Here is a 17330-nt window from a genome sequence, read left to right as displayed (position 1 = left end):
GATTATTATCCACAAAGCAGAATGTTACCAGACTGATTTCTATTTGATATTGAAGGCAATAAAATTTCTTTTGTCTTTCCTGAATGCCTCAGTTTACTTCAACCGAATAAGTCCTATATGGATAAACATATGGATATAATGGACTTTGCAAGTGTATTTTTTTAAATCAATTTCCTTTCTCAGTCTTTCATTACTGTATTATTGGAATATTTTTCTAATTCATTTGCTTTCTGTCCCTGAAAGAACAGTTTATATGCTGAAATCCTTTTCCAACTTTCCTTTTTGATCTTTTACAAATAAACAGCTGATACACACAATATCCATTATTGCAACCCCCCTTTTATTTTTTACTTGTTTATATGCTCAGAAATTCAATAACATCGATGGATGTGTCATTTTTTTGTGTGTGTTTTGGTAACAATTCCAGGTGGGCATGTGGACATCATTTGTGGAGTTGGGGGGGGGGGGGGGGCTTTATAATGCTTCCATTGTTTTCTTCTCAAATGGGCACAAATATTATTATTATTATTATTAAACAAGACCTCATGGAGTCAAAGACTCATCTAGGAGGTCCTTTTATCTCACACACATCTCATCATACCGGGTCTTAAACACATTCAAACTCCTTGCAGACACCACACTCTCAGGCAAGGCATTCCAATCATTCACAACTCTGCACGAAAAAAACCTGCCTCTCACTCCCCTACTCACACCCTCTTTATACAGTTTCCAGGCATGACCTCTGGTTCTCCCCTGATCTCCCACTATTCTCTGTAGAACTTCACCATTGATCCTATAACAACCCCTTACCAACTTGTAGGTCTCTATCATATCTCCCCTCTTCCTTCACTAGACTCTGCAAATTACATCTTTTCAATCTTTCCTCATACTCGACATTCCAGAGGTCAGAAACTACCTTAGTCAGTCGCCTTTGGACCCTTTCCAACATCTCTTCGCCTTCTGAAAACCAGGTGACCAAATCTGGGCACAATAGTCCATGTGTGGCCTAATCAAAGCCTTATACAATGGAACAAGAATCTCCCTACTTCTACACGTCAGTGTCCTCCTCATCATTCCCAGAAGTCTTTGTGTTGTCTTCACAATTTTGGCGATGTGTCCCCTAAATTTTAGCTCCTTATCCACTATCACTCCCAGATCTCTTATTTCCTCTACTTCCAACAATATATTCTCACCAAGCATAAATTCTGCATCCCATCTTTGTTTTCCAAATTTTAAAACCTTACATTTTGCAACATTGAACTCACATCCCCATTTGCTTGCCCAATCACTCAATTTATTCAAGTCTTCTTGCAAGGCCATAACATCTTCACTACTCTTTATGGTTCGTCCCAACTTTGCATCATCTGCAAACAACTGAATATCTCCATCCAAATCTTTGCCAATATCATTAATATACAAGTTAAATAGTAATGGCCCTAAAACAGATCCCTGAGGCACTCCACTAGTGACTTTCCTTTTCCTGGATATTGCACCCCCATACACAACTTGTTGATACCTATCAGATAGCCAGTCTCCAATCCAATATCCAACCCCATCTGCTCTAGTTTGACTGTCAACTTATCATGAGGTACTCTATCAAAAGCTTTTGCAAAATCCAAATATATTACTGTGTATCCTTCTCCTCTGTCCAAGGAAGCAGTCACTTTATTGTAATAAGTAAGTAGATTACTAAAACACGACCTCCCTTTAGCAAATCCATGCTGTCCATCAAAGATATTAATGGATTACTATTGTTTTTGCAGTGTGATCTTATTAGGGGCACTTCTTGAAGAAGCTTTGAAATAAGACATGATTATGGTTTTCAATGACTGATATTTTTCTAAGTCATAGTGATAAACTTGCTGTTGCTTCAGTCAAAGTAAAGCTGATTGCCTGCTTAGGCTCAACTAATAGCTATACTTCTGCGTGGTCTTCAAGACTAATCGCACTCATTGATTGATTGCATTGATTTAGTTCTTTCAGCTGATTAAGCAATCTATTCTATTCTTTACCAAAAAAAAAAAAAAAAAAAAAAAAAAAAAAAAAAAAAAAAACGGTAAAATAGGTAAACTATCTGTAATACAAGGTAAGTTACGAGCGAGGATCATTTTTCTGAAAAAATGCTGCGATAATCAGATTATTCCTAATTTCACTAAGATAAAAAGAAACCATCAAATCTCCTGGAGCTCAAAAAATCTACAGGAACACCAGCTTAGCTTTAATCCATAATCAACTCAGAGCAGTTAAACATGATCTTGCTATTAACATTAGTCAAGTTGCTGATCTCCGTACCTTTATCTCCACAAACTTAGACCTACAACTTTCCAACACAGTTTTTAATGTGGCTAAACGCTCTATACAACGTTCATATAAAAAACAGAATCTACATCAAAACCACAAATTTGATATCCTCGTATCTAGACAAATCAAGCCTTTCCATGTTCCAGATAATTGGGTCTTCAACATGTCCGGTCGCCCTTTAATGAGTAGTGAAACTCATCCTCTCTAAAGGAGATGATTTTGCTATAGTCCCTAAAAAGATTCCTTATTTAAATTTCCTAGTTAACATCGAACGGAACATTAGTCATCTCTCCAGTGAAAATGCTAATTCTCTCCACCTAGAAGTTGCTTCTATGCTACTCAAAGCGAAGCTTCCTCCTTCCAACATATCTCCTTCTGAAAAGAAAGTACTACATTCCATAAGAAACAACAGTCACCTTGTCATCACAAAAGCAGACAACAATAAAGCGACAGGTAATTATGGATTCTTCAAATTACAGAAGAAAAATTTCTCTTTTACTTCAAGATCGCTCAACATACCAAGAACTTGATCACGAACCCACCAACAGGCCACTGAAGAAATTAAATTCCCTTCTAGATGAGGAGATAAGTTTAGATGCAGACACAATAGAAAGGTTAAAAACACATTTTGCAAGACCTCCTAGATTTATGGTCTACATGAAATTCACAAGACGGCCATTCCTCTCCGTTTTATAGTTGACTGTATTGATTCAATTACTTATCACATAGCCAAATATTCAGCGAAATTATTGAAATCACATATAGGCAAATCACTCTCTTTTTTGAAGAACTCTTTGGATTTCTTAAATAAATTAAAAAATATCTCATTACAACCTACTGATCTTATGGTGAGTTTCGATGTAGAATCTCTATATATCAATGTACCTCTCAAAGAGACTTGACAATTACTTGCTGACATCATTCCACAAGATATCATAAAATTATTCCATTTTGGATATTTCTTATGTCAAAAAAAATTCTACAACCAAGTGGAAGGAACAGCCATGAGAAGTCCACTTTCACCTGCTTTAGCCAACTTTTATTTGGAACATCTAGAAGACGTCCTGTTTTCATCTATATTCCCTCAACTAACCTTTTGGGTGAGATATATAAACGACATCTTTTCAGTGTGGCCTCACAACAAAGACGCCTTACCTTCCTTTTCAGCCAAAATCAATTCCTTACATCCTCGTATTAAGTTTACCATGGAAATTGAAAAAGACAACAAGTTATCCTTTTTAGACATCCTCCTCATCCGCTCACCTTCAGGTATTCTGACAACAGTTTACAGAAAACCCACTTTTACTGGAAGTTACATTCTCAAACAATCTGCCCATCATCTTTATCAAAAAACAGGAATCAAAAAAGTTTAATTCAATGAGCTAGAACTAACTGCTCAACTCCCCATAAACATCACATGAAATTAAATGGCTTTTCCAAAAAAACTACAAAACATCTGTTCGATTCCTACAATCCAATCTAGAACAACAAAGAATCAATATGTCGAGTTCCAATTCCATACATTTCCAGGATTTCAGAACCAATTTCAAGAATTCTGAAGAAATATGACTTAACAGCCACTTATATCCCTATTAACAAAATATCCACCTATTTCCACTCTTCTAAAGATAAACGCTCAACTACGTCTCTGTCTGGTGTATATCAAGTTTCTTGTAACTGCAATCTGTCGTACTTTGGACAATCCGGACGCTCTATAGAAAAAAAGAATACAAGAACATCAATCATACATTCTTCACAACAAATCCAATAAGTCTACGTTGGCACAGCACAGGATAGAGACAAGCCACAACATCCTTTAGTCCAAGACTCGCCTTCTACACAGATGTCACTATAAATTAGAACGCCTATTCAAAGAGTGCTGAGGCCTTACTTCAACGCCCTAACTTGAATCAAAATGACTATATATCCTTGTCAAAAATATGGGAAAGTTTAATCCTGATAACACACTAAAAACCAAGACTTTTTTTTTTAATTGAGACTTAATTCTTACATTAGTCTAATGTTATCTTTAATTGAATTTATAAATTAAGATTGTTATATGAAACTGTGAATTAATACCTATAATTTATTCATCACTCTGATGAAATTTACCTCTCTTTAATGCTTAGCAACGTAATATCACGTGGCTCATTCTACTTTTGAATGATCAATTGTTTCTATTCCACCTTGTAAAAACTGTTCCTATCAAGCCAATGAGGATAGTCTGTTAGTTTCAGACTGAAATATTTGGCAAACATTAAAATATTCTTGTGTTAACGTGTTTATAATTCTTAAGCAATCTATATTATGTAGCAGGCTGCTATTTAACATCCATATGCTTCATCTCTATGTCCAATGTGCTGTCTAGGAATGAAGATGCTGAGGAGAATGGAGTCAGGTCCTAGGATAGAAGATATGCGATGTCTCTTAATAAGCATATAGTGTGTTTAGATGTATAATATCTATCAAGACAGATAAAATCAGCTAATTTTAAAATAATAATGAAAAAAAAATCCAAAGATAACCTCCCATACCTCCCTTTTGTGTTACCATTGCCCACATATCTCTCCATCCTATAACATGTGCTTTCTTACTTCCCAGTTTCTTTAGCAACTCTCTGGCAGGCTGCTTCATCTGAAATGTACCTTCATCCTATAATCAAAAAATAACACTAAAGTGAATTTTATGTTATCTTTAACAGCATATTAAAAGAATTAATAGAAGTAATCATCTACTTTTATCTACAAACAAATGTTGTATCTAACAAATAGCAGCAACCTCAGTTCAGTTAAGTGGATAGCATATAGTAATTTCCCAATAATGTGACCAGATTACTTGGAGGTCACTATTAGTATTAAGCTATGATTTATTTATATATGATTAAAAATAAGCAACAGACTTTTGTTTATAAAATTGCACATCATGGTGAAAAACCTTCAATTCAGCATGTAACATGCTAAGTAAAAAAAAAAAAAAAAAAAAGGAAATTTTCTGTAATGCATAATATTTTCAAAACCCAATCATATATCAATATATCATGCTGGAAAGGAGCAATGACCAGAGACCCAAATGGGTACTACTTACATTGCTCATGTTGTTGGATATTAGCCCTAACTTTTTTTTTGGTTTTGTGATATTAAAAATTAAGTGTTTTGGCTTGCACTTTTTACTGTCCCCCCCGCCATAATGGAAATTTAAATTTCATAATTTTTTGGATTTTTTTTATGTTCAGTTTTTCAAATATTAGTGTAGTGACATTTTTAAATGAATACATAAAATAATCTAATTTTTAAAGATTTGAATTTTTTTTTTCTTCATGACAATAACCTTTACCATATTTTGACTTTTTTTTTTATTTTTAAAATAAGCATTTACTCACTATCTAGTGTGTACTAAAGAAGTTCATAAAAATCTTTCCAAGTAGTTCAAGCCCTAATATTTAGTCATTCATAAAGTGCTTGTCAGCCAAAATGAACTAAGAATATTTAATTAGAATAAAGGATACCTAATCAGGAAGTTCAACAACAGGTCTAACATACTGGTGAGACAACAGTATTAGAATAAAAGGAAGGAATACAAGAGTGATAAGCAAAAATATTGGCATACCAATACACACACACGCTTTAATAAGAATCTTTAATCTAACACACTAGTGGGAGATGTTTACGTATGCTACTACTAATCCCAATTTATTATACTGTAAAAATTATATAGTTCTTATCATCACTGTCCAAATTTCAAGGAAAAGATGAGTTATAAGCAGGAATATACACAAGCCAACTTATACATAGGTATCTTTTATTCTAATTAAATATTCTTAGTTCATTTTGGCTGCCAGCCTGGTTGGCCGAGTGGTCAACGTATCTGCTCTCCAGCCAAAAGGCTGCAGATTCGAATCAAAGCAGGGCATGGATGTGCGATTGTCTGTGAAAGTATTATTGGTGATAGTCGGCAGTAGATAGCATTGGTGGAGTAGTAAGACGAAGAGTTGTAGAGTAGATGCCCCTCCCTCGATGAGTCTTTGGACTCCTGGAGGTGTGATGTAATAATAATATGTGGTGAATCTTTTATTACGCTTATCAGTCTGGTCAAAGTGGTGATTTCTCAAAACATTACTCCTCTCCAATTTTGTTTAAGTGAGAGACTATCACCCTGCTTATTGATGAAGGCCAGAAACAGTTGGAAAAAGTTTCCTGTTTTCCCTCTATAGCAGTTTCTGAATTTGCTAACCAGAGCTTATCCATCAGGTCAATGTATTATACATTTGTAGCCTCCTCATGGATGGGACTTGTTATATATAACTACAACATCTGCTGTTTAATATTTTTCCCTAACAGTAAGTTAGAGGTCAAGGAATGTGGAAGCAGTAATCATTATCTTGTTCTTGTTCCAAAATAAAGATCAACCACGAACACTTTTGGTTCATGGTTGATTTCATATTGCAGTGTTACACATAAGTTAAACATTTAAAGCAGGAATCTAATTAATTCCAAGAGTTCATACTACTAATAAACTTCTTGAATCACTCCAGGAAATCTTAAGTGCATTACTAGAAAGTAATGCACTTCAGATTTCTTGGATAGAAATTTGAAGTAAAAAGTGGAGAGGTCATAGAAACCCATCAGCAAGATATCACTATCATTAAAGTCTATAAGTTTTCTTATTCATGTATGTTCTCTAAAATTGTCAATTTATTCACATTTTTATGTTAGAACATATTAATGCTAGTCTGTGTCCTATAGAGAAATCCACAAGTATTTACCATTATTATTAGCACTAATTAAGTATCCAAACAAGAACCCACTTTTCAAATTTGTTTATATCAGCTACACTTTCAAAAAAATTCCTTTACATATTCTGTTCTAAGATTTTTAGAGGACATATAGGCAAAGATAACTCATTATCCAATTTCCCATGTTGAAATATCCCCACCCATATAAGAAGTATGAACAGAAAGGAAATCAAACTTGCAGAAGGACTGAAAGTACCATGTCAACATAACTAGCTTTACTGAGACAAAGGAGACTAAAACAAACAATCCTACTGAATAATAAGTATAGGATGTGTTGCATTCCCTTTGTCTGCTTAGTTATATCAATGTGGTTATTCCTGTAAAGCTCTTTTGTATAGCCTTGTACTTGTGACTGGGCTTACTACAGACAGGAAGAACTGTTGACATCTGGCAATATTGGTATGGCAAGTCATGTCTAGCATACAAAAGTAATGCAACTGCAGTGATGAATTTTGCTGAATATGTAAGCAAAATGCACATACTTTTACAAGGCCGGTCTGCATACCAGATTATGGACTGTGATCCCATTAACTCTCAAAAGAATCAAGTTTGCAAATTATTGAAAAAAGTCCCTTCCTGGCCAAAAGAAACAGTTAACTCAAATCTTTTCATGCTAAAACACTGAGAATATATGGAGCACCTAAAATTCGCAAACGAGGTACACCTCGACACCCTATTGTGGATAGTAAAAACAGTCCCACATACAAACTTACTAAACATTTACCTAAATCACTAGCTACCTTCACAAATAATTCTCCCTCCTTAGTTAAAAATTCTATTCACCTAAAAAGTATTTTAGAAAACCATATCTTAAAAAGTTCAGATGTAATGATTGGTTTTGATAACACTTCACTATTTACAAATGTACCGTTAATTGAAAAACTCTTGATTTACTAAAGTCACATTTTCCACTGGATATATTTGAACTAATTAAATTTATAGTACATGCAGGTTATTTTACATGGAAAGGGAAGATATATACAAACAACTAGATGGGACAGCAATGGGCTCCCACCTTTAGCCAATTTCTACATAGAATACTTGGAAAAGCTATCCATGAATACAGCCACTTTCAGCCAGTGGTTTGGCTATGCTATGTTGAAGGAGGGCAAATTGTGGCACAATTTGCCCTCCTTCCACTCTTTAGGGACTTGACCAAGTGCAAGACTTGTATTAAAAAATATGTCAAGGCAGGTGTCAACTCTCGGGCACATTCCTTCAGAATACGCGGTGATATATTATCAAGTCCCACAGTCTTATTTACATCTAGTTTACTCAACTCCCCAAAGACCTCTTGCTCACTTACAGTCAGTCTCTCCTCCCATCATCAACTGCCCTTAATCTCTCCATGAAGTCACATTCACAAGATTGAAAGATCTTTATGAACTGCTCATTAAGTATCTCCACCACACATTCTGCAACAGCTGTCTTTATACCATTTCCTCCAATCAATGTCATCCTTCCATAATCATTCTTTCTTTTGCTGGCTACATATCAAAAGAACTCCCTAGGATTCTTTTTGGCTTCATTAGCCAACTGCTGTTCATACCTCTCTTTAGCTACTCTCACCAACCAAGTCACCCTCCATGCCTGGTCTTTGTAGACCTCATGAAATTGGTTACTTCCACTTCTCTTATGCTGCCTCCACAATGCCCTTTTTCTCTGTATTGCATGCTTAATCTCTTTATTCATCCATCTCATACCTACCTTATTTAACCTTCTCACCCATGGTATACATTTAGACATTGCATCTACTAAGTAGTTTTTGAAAATCCCCAAGCTGCATTGATCTCTTTTCCAGCTAACTCCTCATTCCATGCTACACCTGCAAGCTGTCTCCTGAGCTCTTCATAATCACACCCCCCTTGTAGTTCCACATATACCCTTTTTTCACAGGGGTCCTTGCACTGCTGGCAACCACCCAGGTAATCACCTCATGGTCATTTTCACCAACTGGTGGATGATTTGACATCTCATTGATAATTACATCCTCCGATGAGATGACCAAATCCAAGACCCTTAATCCTCGTGTGCCCTCTGTTACATACTGTCTGAGGTAGTTATCCCTCAAAAACTCAAGAAACTCATTTTCTTTACTTCCAGTTGCTATCTCTTCATTCCAGTCTATATTGCCATAATTGAAATCACCCATAATGATCACCCTTTTCTTATGTGCTTGGCTTATTTGACTATACATTTCACTATCACCACCATCCACATTACCAGGTCTATAACAACATCCCACCAAGTATTTGATTCTATTCACCTCTATCTCACACCATACTGCCTCAAAACCACTGGCCTTATTTCCCTCTTGCATCTCTACTTGTATGGACATAACTCTTTCTCTATCATCAACAGCACTCCCCCTCCCTTTTTACCCCTTCTATCCTCCCGAAACACGTGATGCAGAAATCCCTTGCGATTTCTGCATCACGCCATTTCTACTTTCATTCGTTCTCTCAATTTTGTTTCTTTCCGCCTCACTTTTGTCCCTTTTAACATCCGTTACGGTTGTCAAATCGCTCTTTTTCTTTTTTCCTGATTTTTTAACATTTTTTCGCCTCTCTTTCTCACCATCCTCTTACCTTTCCATCTCTATTCCTGTCAGGATGTCGTCCTCATCTAACCATGTCTCACTTATTCCAACAATCTCTGGGTGCACAGACCAAATTAGTGCAACCATTTCATCCACCTTGTTTCTTATACTTCTAGCATTGGTATACAAACACAACTCATTTCTGGATCTACAGCTAGTTCCACTGATACCACTCACTCGATGTGATCTCTCTCTCCATGCTGGACTGGGGCCGTTTCCCTTTCTGCTTCTTCATTTTAGAACCCTTTGCAATTCCATCTGTTTCCTCTTGATCCCTGATCATCCCATTACTTTCCTGCCTACAAATGCTCTCACCTCCTCTTGGAGCATCCACCTTTCTCACGCTGTGTACCCCCTGAGCCTTCCCGTTTCACTGCTCCTCTTGCACACCCATTCTCTCATTTTCTAACTCATACCACTCACTTCCCCATTCATTTCCACTTCTTCAATCTCTCCTGTCTTACTCTCCTGCTCTTCCACATCACTCCCCTCTCGATCTGATTCATTCTCTGTATTCACTTCTCTACTTTCTAGCAGCAGTCTCTCTCCAAGCGACTGGCACCATAACCACTCAAATGCAGTCCATCGCTCCCATACAGCTCACTTCGTCCCTCAAACTCATTCCACACATTAACAAACTGTACTCCCATCTCCTCACACATTTCAGCCAGAATATCATTCATAATCCTTGCTCTCCACCTCATTTCACTAGAATCATACCTAGGCAACACACTGACTACCCTTCCTGTCACACTATTCTCTTTTATCTTTCCAAACAGTCTCCTGACATTCATTTTGACATGCTCTTTGTTCTCTCTCAAATCATTTGTACCAATTAATACAATTAACTCTTTTGCTCGCTCCCGCCTCATATTCAATGCCTCAATCACTCTACTCATTTTACCGCCTGGAAAACATACCTTGTGCATTTTATCCCCTAGCACACCTTTAATAATGGAGTCGCCATACAACGCCACTCGCTCATCTTTCGTTAACTCTTTCATGCCATCATGATTTATTTTAATAGTTTTGACCTGAATTCTCTTAATTTCATTCTGCATCCATTTCATTTCTTGCTTCATTCAATCCAATTCACCTTCCGAACCTCGCGACACATTCTCTCTATCATTAAATCTTTCTAACTTTCTAACTCTCACCCCCCTCTTCTCACTTTTCCTCTCATTCATCTTTCTTTGTTTCCGTACTTTCGTTCCAACATACGTCCAACTTTCACTATCATTCTTCTCGCTTTCACTCTCATTTATCTTTCTTTGTTTCTGTACTTTTGAACTAACATGCATCCAACTTTTGCTATCATTCTTCTCACTTTTACTGTCATTCATCTTTTTTTGGTTCAGTACTTTTGTTCCAACATGCGTCCAACTTTCGCCATCATTCATTCTTTTTTCGCTATCATTCATTCTTTCGATTTTTTTTACTTGCGATTTCTACTTTCATTCGTTCTCTCAATTTTGTTTCTTTCCGCCTCACTTTCGTCCCTTTTAACATCCGTTACGGTTGTCAAATCACTCTTTCTTTTTTCCTGATTTTTTAACATTTTTTCGCCTCTCTTTCTCACCATCCTCTTTCAAACGTGCACTCACGACACAATCGGTACTAGAACTTTCTGTCATCAATTTCACATTCGCATTCATCAATTCCTCGTTCAGGTCACACTTCGTACACACCCTTCTTCCATCCGCACTAAACATCCACAAATCATTTATGTAATCGAAGGAATACATATAACAGACCTCACACTTAACGAAATGACTGAAATCTAAATTAAAATCATGGAATGACAATGCCGCCGCTATTTTTTTTTTTTTCTCTACAGGTTACTAGGTCTAATAATAACGATTTCGTATTTAGTTTAGGCAAGAAAAAACCCCCACACTAATAATATCGGTAGCTTACAACGTTTACAGCCGCTCTTGAACAATTACACATATATACTTAATTATTCCTAGTAAAACTTATCTGAATCAGGAGCTCTTCAAATCGCGTCCGTACCGCTTGGCCCACTAGCACCTAATCAAAGTGGTATTTTTGTAATTCATCTGCTAGCCTCACCTTGTTTCCATTTCTTGCCAATTACATCTAGATGACAGTGGCAGCATGTCTAATGTGGTCTTGAATATGCTCGATTTTGCTGAATGTTTTTCCACTTCGTTATATTATAAATTAAAAATTCCAAGAAATTATATACTAGGTTTAATCCTTTATCCAAGTGAAAAACTATCAATATTATCTCTAATCCAGAGCATTTTAGTAATAAGGTGTGACACTTTTTGGCTACTTGTATATGGAAATATGACTTCTGCATTACCTCAACCTTGGTATCATTTCTGGGTCTGGATCCCACTGATGAGACCTCAATAAAGGTTGAAACTGGTCTGGGTAGTGATTCTAGGAAGACACCAATTATATCCAAGTGGTATTTTTGTAATTCATCTGCTTTCCCATAACCCTTCCTATAATGCATAGCATTATGCATGTCCATAAGGATATGTGCTTTGCATTATGGGATAATAAGGCAAGGTATGTGAAGTCATTGGCCTCCATATATACAAGTTGGCCAGTCGTGAAGTTACTTCATGTGCAAACTTTGTTTGCTTAGACTTAGATAAAGGATTAAATCAAGAATATAATTTCTTGACATCTTTAATTTATAATTGATTTTGGAAAAGAAAAATCCTGTCACTACCAGCTTTTTACTCAGCCATATACGAAAAAGATCTAGAAAGTCTCTCCCTATCATTGAGATTTGGAATAATAATCTATATAATTTGTACCTAAATTATGTACACTATACACTTCTATATAAAAGTAAATTACTGAAACTTTCCATTACCTTGATTGTGAAAATAAGAATCCTACCATCAGACACCATGTTCAAGAAAAGTGACATAGCTTCATCTTCATGAGGCGAGTAAGTATCAAACATTCTTTGAGCCATCACACTTCCCTTAAAGGGAGGAAAAAAAAAAAACTGAACTAAATAATCATCATCCTGGTATTCTGACAATATAAACATTTATAATCAGGGAAATTAGCAGTAGCAAAAAATGCATGCAATGTGGACTTTATTTTCGGAAAAAATAGTACAGTAAACCCTCAATTTAATGGACAAAATTTCGTCCGTATGTCATGAAAATCAGCACCTTGTTAATTTTAAAATGCTTTTAACCAAGATTTGCTTAATTAAATTAACAGATTATTTTTTTGTTATTAATTTCCTGTTATTTTTAACAAATTTTGGAGAATAGGCCATCATATGTTGGAAAAACACTGTAGTAATTTAGCCAAACATAAATGAGTCACCGCTCATAAAACATGTTCGGCGGATGATTAGGACGTGATCACACCAATTGCACTATAATTGGTTCTTTTGTCATGTGGAGTGACTTTCTGAGGCAGTTTTATTACACATATTTTTCATAATTTTAGGGAGCTAATTATTAAAAAACAGCAGAATTCAAAAGTTCAAAAAAAAAAAAACTTGATATTTTTTCAAAGCAGTATTATCTAAATCAAGCACCTCAACATCGAACATTAACTTACCTAAAAGTGTGAAAATTGTGTTAAAAATTGTGTGCAAAACAATTTTATTAGTGCTAATATTGATAAAATTGCAGTATAATGTTATAGATATTTTTATTTTAAAAAATTTGCAAAAAAATTTACTGAAGATGGTAAATTAAATATAGAAATAGACAACAGAATCAGCAAAGCTGGTAAGTCAATTGAATAAATTCATGGTGGGAAGTCAATTGAATAAATTCATATGGAATAAGAGAGAAATTAGTCAGAACACTAAATTAGCTGTATACAAGACAGTGTTCAAACCAGTTTTAACTTATGGATCTGAGAGCTGGGTCAGAAGTAAAACACTTGACCAAAGACTAGAGACCGCAAATATGAGAGTCCTGAGAAAGATTATAGGCGTAAACAGATGGCATCAATGGCAATATCATATTAAAAATGAGGATATTAGGAAAGAACTTGACATTGTCAGCATCCAGGAATGTGTTAGCAGAGCTAATCTCAGGTGGTATGGTCACTTAAATAGAATGGGAGAGGAAAGATTAGCAAAACAAGTGTTCTCTGCCAGGTTGGTAGGAAAACGACCCAGAGGAAGACCAAGATATAGGTGGATTGATACGGTACAAAGTGCGTTAGACGATAGAAATATAAGATCTGATAATATTGGAGTCTTGACAAGTAACAGACTGATTTGGAGGAAAATTGTAGATAGGAAGTTAGTAATGATGTAAATTTTTCATGTAGTACTGTCATATCCTGTACACCCCTTGAGGGTACATGGCAGGAATTTGATGATGATGATGATGATGAAAAATTCGCGATTTGACGGACACCTCTCACCCCCTATTAGTCCTTTAAATCGAGGGTTTACTGTATTACTTGAGTATAAACATTTTTTTTTTTTTTTTTAATGGATCATAGGAGAGATTAAAAAAAAATGATCTTTCAGTTTAATATAAATACGCTGGTGAGGGCTCTCAAACTTGGTGATATTGCGACATCCTAAAATGCTAAACAAACATGAGCACTTCCTCCATAAACAAAACTAATGAAATTAAAACTGGGAAATAAATATATCAATAACTTTGGATAATTAAGCTAATTTAGCAAAACATACAAAAAAATAGAACAAATTTGGGAATAAGAAAAATTAATTTCTCAAGTTCTAGAGAGAGAATTATCTCAGGCAGCATGTAAAGGAGGGCAAGCGACGATTGAGAGTTCTAGATCTAATCATTTGATCAGAGGATGTATCTATGAGAGGGGATTTCACATTTCCTCCAGTTGGTGAAAGTGATCATGAAGTGATTACCTGTGCTGTGGCTAGTTATATGCACTTTTGTGAGGAAAAGATATATGTGGAATTATAAGACTGGTGATTATGGCAAGCTTAGCAGACAGCTTAGAGATATAAAATGGAATGAAGAGTGGAGCAGTAAGGAAATAAATGCTGCATGGAAATTGACAAAGAAATACACAACAGCAACAATGCGTGAATGTAATCCAAAAGACAAAAGATTAAAGTATGTGTAAAATGGATGAATGTGGAGTTTAAGCATGAAATCTGGAAAAAGAAAGTACTTTGGAGGAAGTACAAGATGAATAATGGTAATAAATTAGTTACATAAAGAGTATAAAGAACAAGCCAGGAGAGCAACTCAGTAAGGAAAACAAAAGTAGAGTATGAGCAGAAATTGGCAAATGAGGCAAAGAAAAACCCCTAGAGGGTTTTTTTTTTTTTTTTTTTTTAAAGACATATGGCAAGTAGAAGAATGATTACGGTAAGATGATGTTAATGGATGAAAGTGGAAGAACAGTAACTGCTGCAGAAGATACTGAGGTATTCAGTAATCAATTCATAAAGGTGTTTCATCCTGATCAGGGTGGAATAGTGAGGAACTTTAGAGCAGAGGACATAGGAGAGGATGGTTTAATTGTGAGTGAGCAGGAAGTATTTGAGAAAATAAACTTAATATCAGGAGTGGTTAAGGGTCAAAGCTGTATAACTGAGAGGAGACCTTCACATAGCCTTTAAAGGAATGCAGAGAACCGACCAGGGCTTCTGACCTAATGTCCAATCCTCACCTTCTCGTGGAGCACCCTGCTGGGTATCTACCTGGATACTGAACAAACGAGGATAGGTTGCCAATCTGGGATTTAGCAGAACAAATTGTATTCTTATTGGCTTAAACCAATATACAAAATGATGGTACAACACGACAAAATTTCATGCCGGCTGGGGCGTTGCCTGGTTAAACAAGGCCCTGTTATTTTTGCCAGAGAACCAAGGCAAACAGCAAAAAGTCAGCCACTGGAACAAATCTGAAAGGACACCCCCAACTCAACATCACCAGAGTTAAAGATCGGTACTATTAACATAAGAAGCCTGAATGGCAAAGAAATGGAGATAGCTGAGGAATTAGATAAGTACCAGATCGACATAATAGGGGTGACTGAAACAAAAAAAAAAGACAAAAACTGGTGAGATCTTTCTGAGCAATAAATACAAAATGTTATATTCAGGCAATGACAATCAAGGAAAAGAAGGGGTGGCCATGGTATTCAACACTAAATATGAGGCTAATCTTCTTGAATGGCAGGCAGTCTCAAGTAGAGTGATGTGGACAAATATCAGAATGGGGAACTGGACAATGAGACTTATTTGTGCCTATGGTCCCACAGAAGGCTCTACTAAGGTAGAAGTGGAGGAATTTTTTGAGGTTCTAGAGAAAACTACTGACACAATGAAAAAGAAAAAGTTGGTCCTTGTTGGCAATCTAAATAGCAGAGTAGGAAGTGATTGTCAGACATACTTTAGGAAAATTTGGAGAAAAGACCAAAGCTAATAATAATAATGGCAAATACCTGTTGGTTTCTGCTCAGGACATGGACTGGTTATCTAACACCATGTTCCACATAAAAATGTGCACAAATTCACATAGAGGGAAGAGGCAAGGAATAAGAAAAGTCTCATTGATTATGTTATTGTTGACAGTGATGTTTTCTCGCTGGTGCAGAACACCAGAGTGTATAGAGGATTTGAAATTGGAAGCAATCACTATTTAGTCTTAAGCAGGATAAAATTGAATTTCATACTGAAAAGAATAACATGTAAGAAAGATTTAAAGCAAATAAAAATAAAAGCAAATAAAACAAGAACCAAACCTTGGAGAGTCAGTGGCAAACCTTGAAGAAAACCCTGACTGATTCAGGCCACAGAGGTATGTGGTGAGGTTATCTGCAAGGATAGAAAAATCAGAACTCCATGGTCGACACAAGAAGTTAAAGAGGCAGAAGGAAAAGAAGAAAGCATGTCAAAAGTTTCTGGCAAATAAGTCAGCTTGTGCTCTTAGAGAATACAGAGAGAAATGTAAGAAAGCTAAACACTGAGTAAAACTAGCTAAACAAAAGTCATGGAGGAATTTGACAAGAACATAGAAAATAAATATCAAGAAGGTGGTAAGATATTCTGGAGGTTGTTGAAGAAGCTTAGAAATGGAGGAAAGAGTGCTGTAAAGGGAGTCAGAAATGATAAAGGTTACATGAAAAGAGGAGAAAAAGATATCCTTGAAGTATGGAGTAATTACATCGAAAAATTGCTATATGAAATAAGCAGTGATAGCATAGTGGTAAAAAACACTCAACAGGCATACAGTCAGGAATATATATCCATACTTGAAGTAGAAAAAGCCATCAAAGGCTTGAAATGTGGAAAGGCAGCAGGAGTAGATGATATTCGACCAGAAATACTGAAGTATGGTGGTATAAAAGTCTTACGGTGGCTGCACTGCATAGTCCAGAAGGCCTGGACAGAGAGACAAATTCCTGATGATTGGAGCAGAGCTCTAATAGTACCCATATATAAAAAGGGAAATAAAACAATGTGAGAATTACAGAGGTATTTCTTTCCCTACTGAATGTTCTGGGCAAGATTTATGCCAGTATACTCGAGAAACTGGTTGTGAAGAATTGTGGAAGAAAAGCTTGGTGAAGAACAAGCTGGATTCAGGCCAAATAAAGGCTGTCAGGATCAAGGTGCCAAGAGAGAAGATATTCAATACACTACAGTTATATGGTGTCAATGGGGCATTA

The 17330-nt window shown here is 36.0% G+C and overlaps 1 protein-coding gene across 5 annotated transcripts in view; it reads right to left on the bottom strand.

Annotated features, from left to right (window-relative positions):
• The window catches only part of LOC150108763 (protein O-linked-mannose beta-1,2-N-acetylglucosaminyltransferase 1-like), a 603478-nt gene that overhangs the window by 216709 nt on the left and 369439 nt on the right, over positions 1 to 17330 (bottom strand). For all 5 annotated transcript variants that reach the window (XM_090416229.1, XM_090416227.1, XM_090416226.1 and 2 more), the window contains 2 exons: positions 12547 to 12660; positions 4836 to 4953 (listed from right to left, as the gene is read on the bottom strand). In XM_090416229.1, the coding sequence (XP_090272355.1) occupies positions 4836 to 4953; positions 12547 to 12660 (232 nt within the window). The remainder of the gene's footprint in view (positions 1 to 4835; positions 4954 to 12546; positions 12661 to 17330) is intronic.

Source organism: Typopeltis vanoorti, chromosome 3 (genome assembly GCF_054136105.1).
Source record: "Typopeltis vanoorti isolate ZY-2024b chromosome 3, IOZ_Tvanoo_1.0, whole genome shotgun sequence".
Taxonomy (NCBI): domain Eukaryota; kingdom Metazoa; phylum Arthropoda; class Arachnida; order Uropygi; family Thelyphonidae; genus Typopeltis; species Typopeltis vanoorti.
Note: the sequence above shows the minus strand (reverse complement) of the source record. Positions and strands in the feature narration are given on the sequence as shown.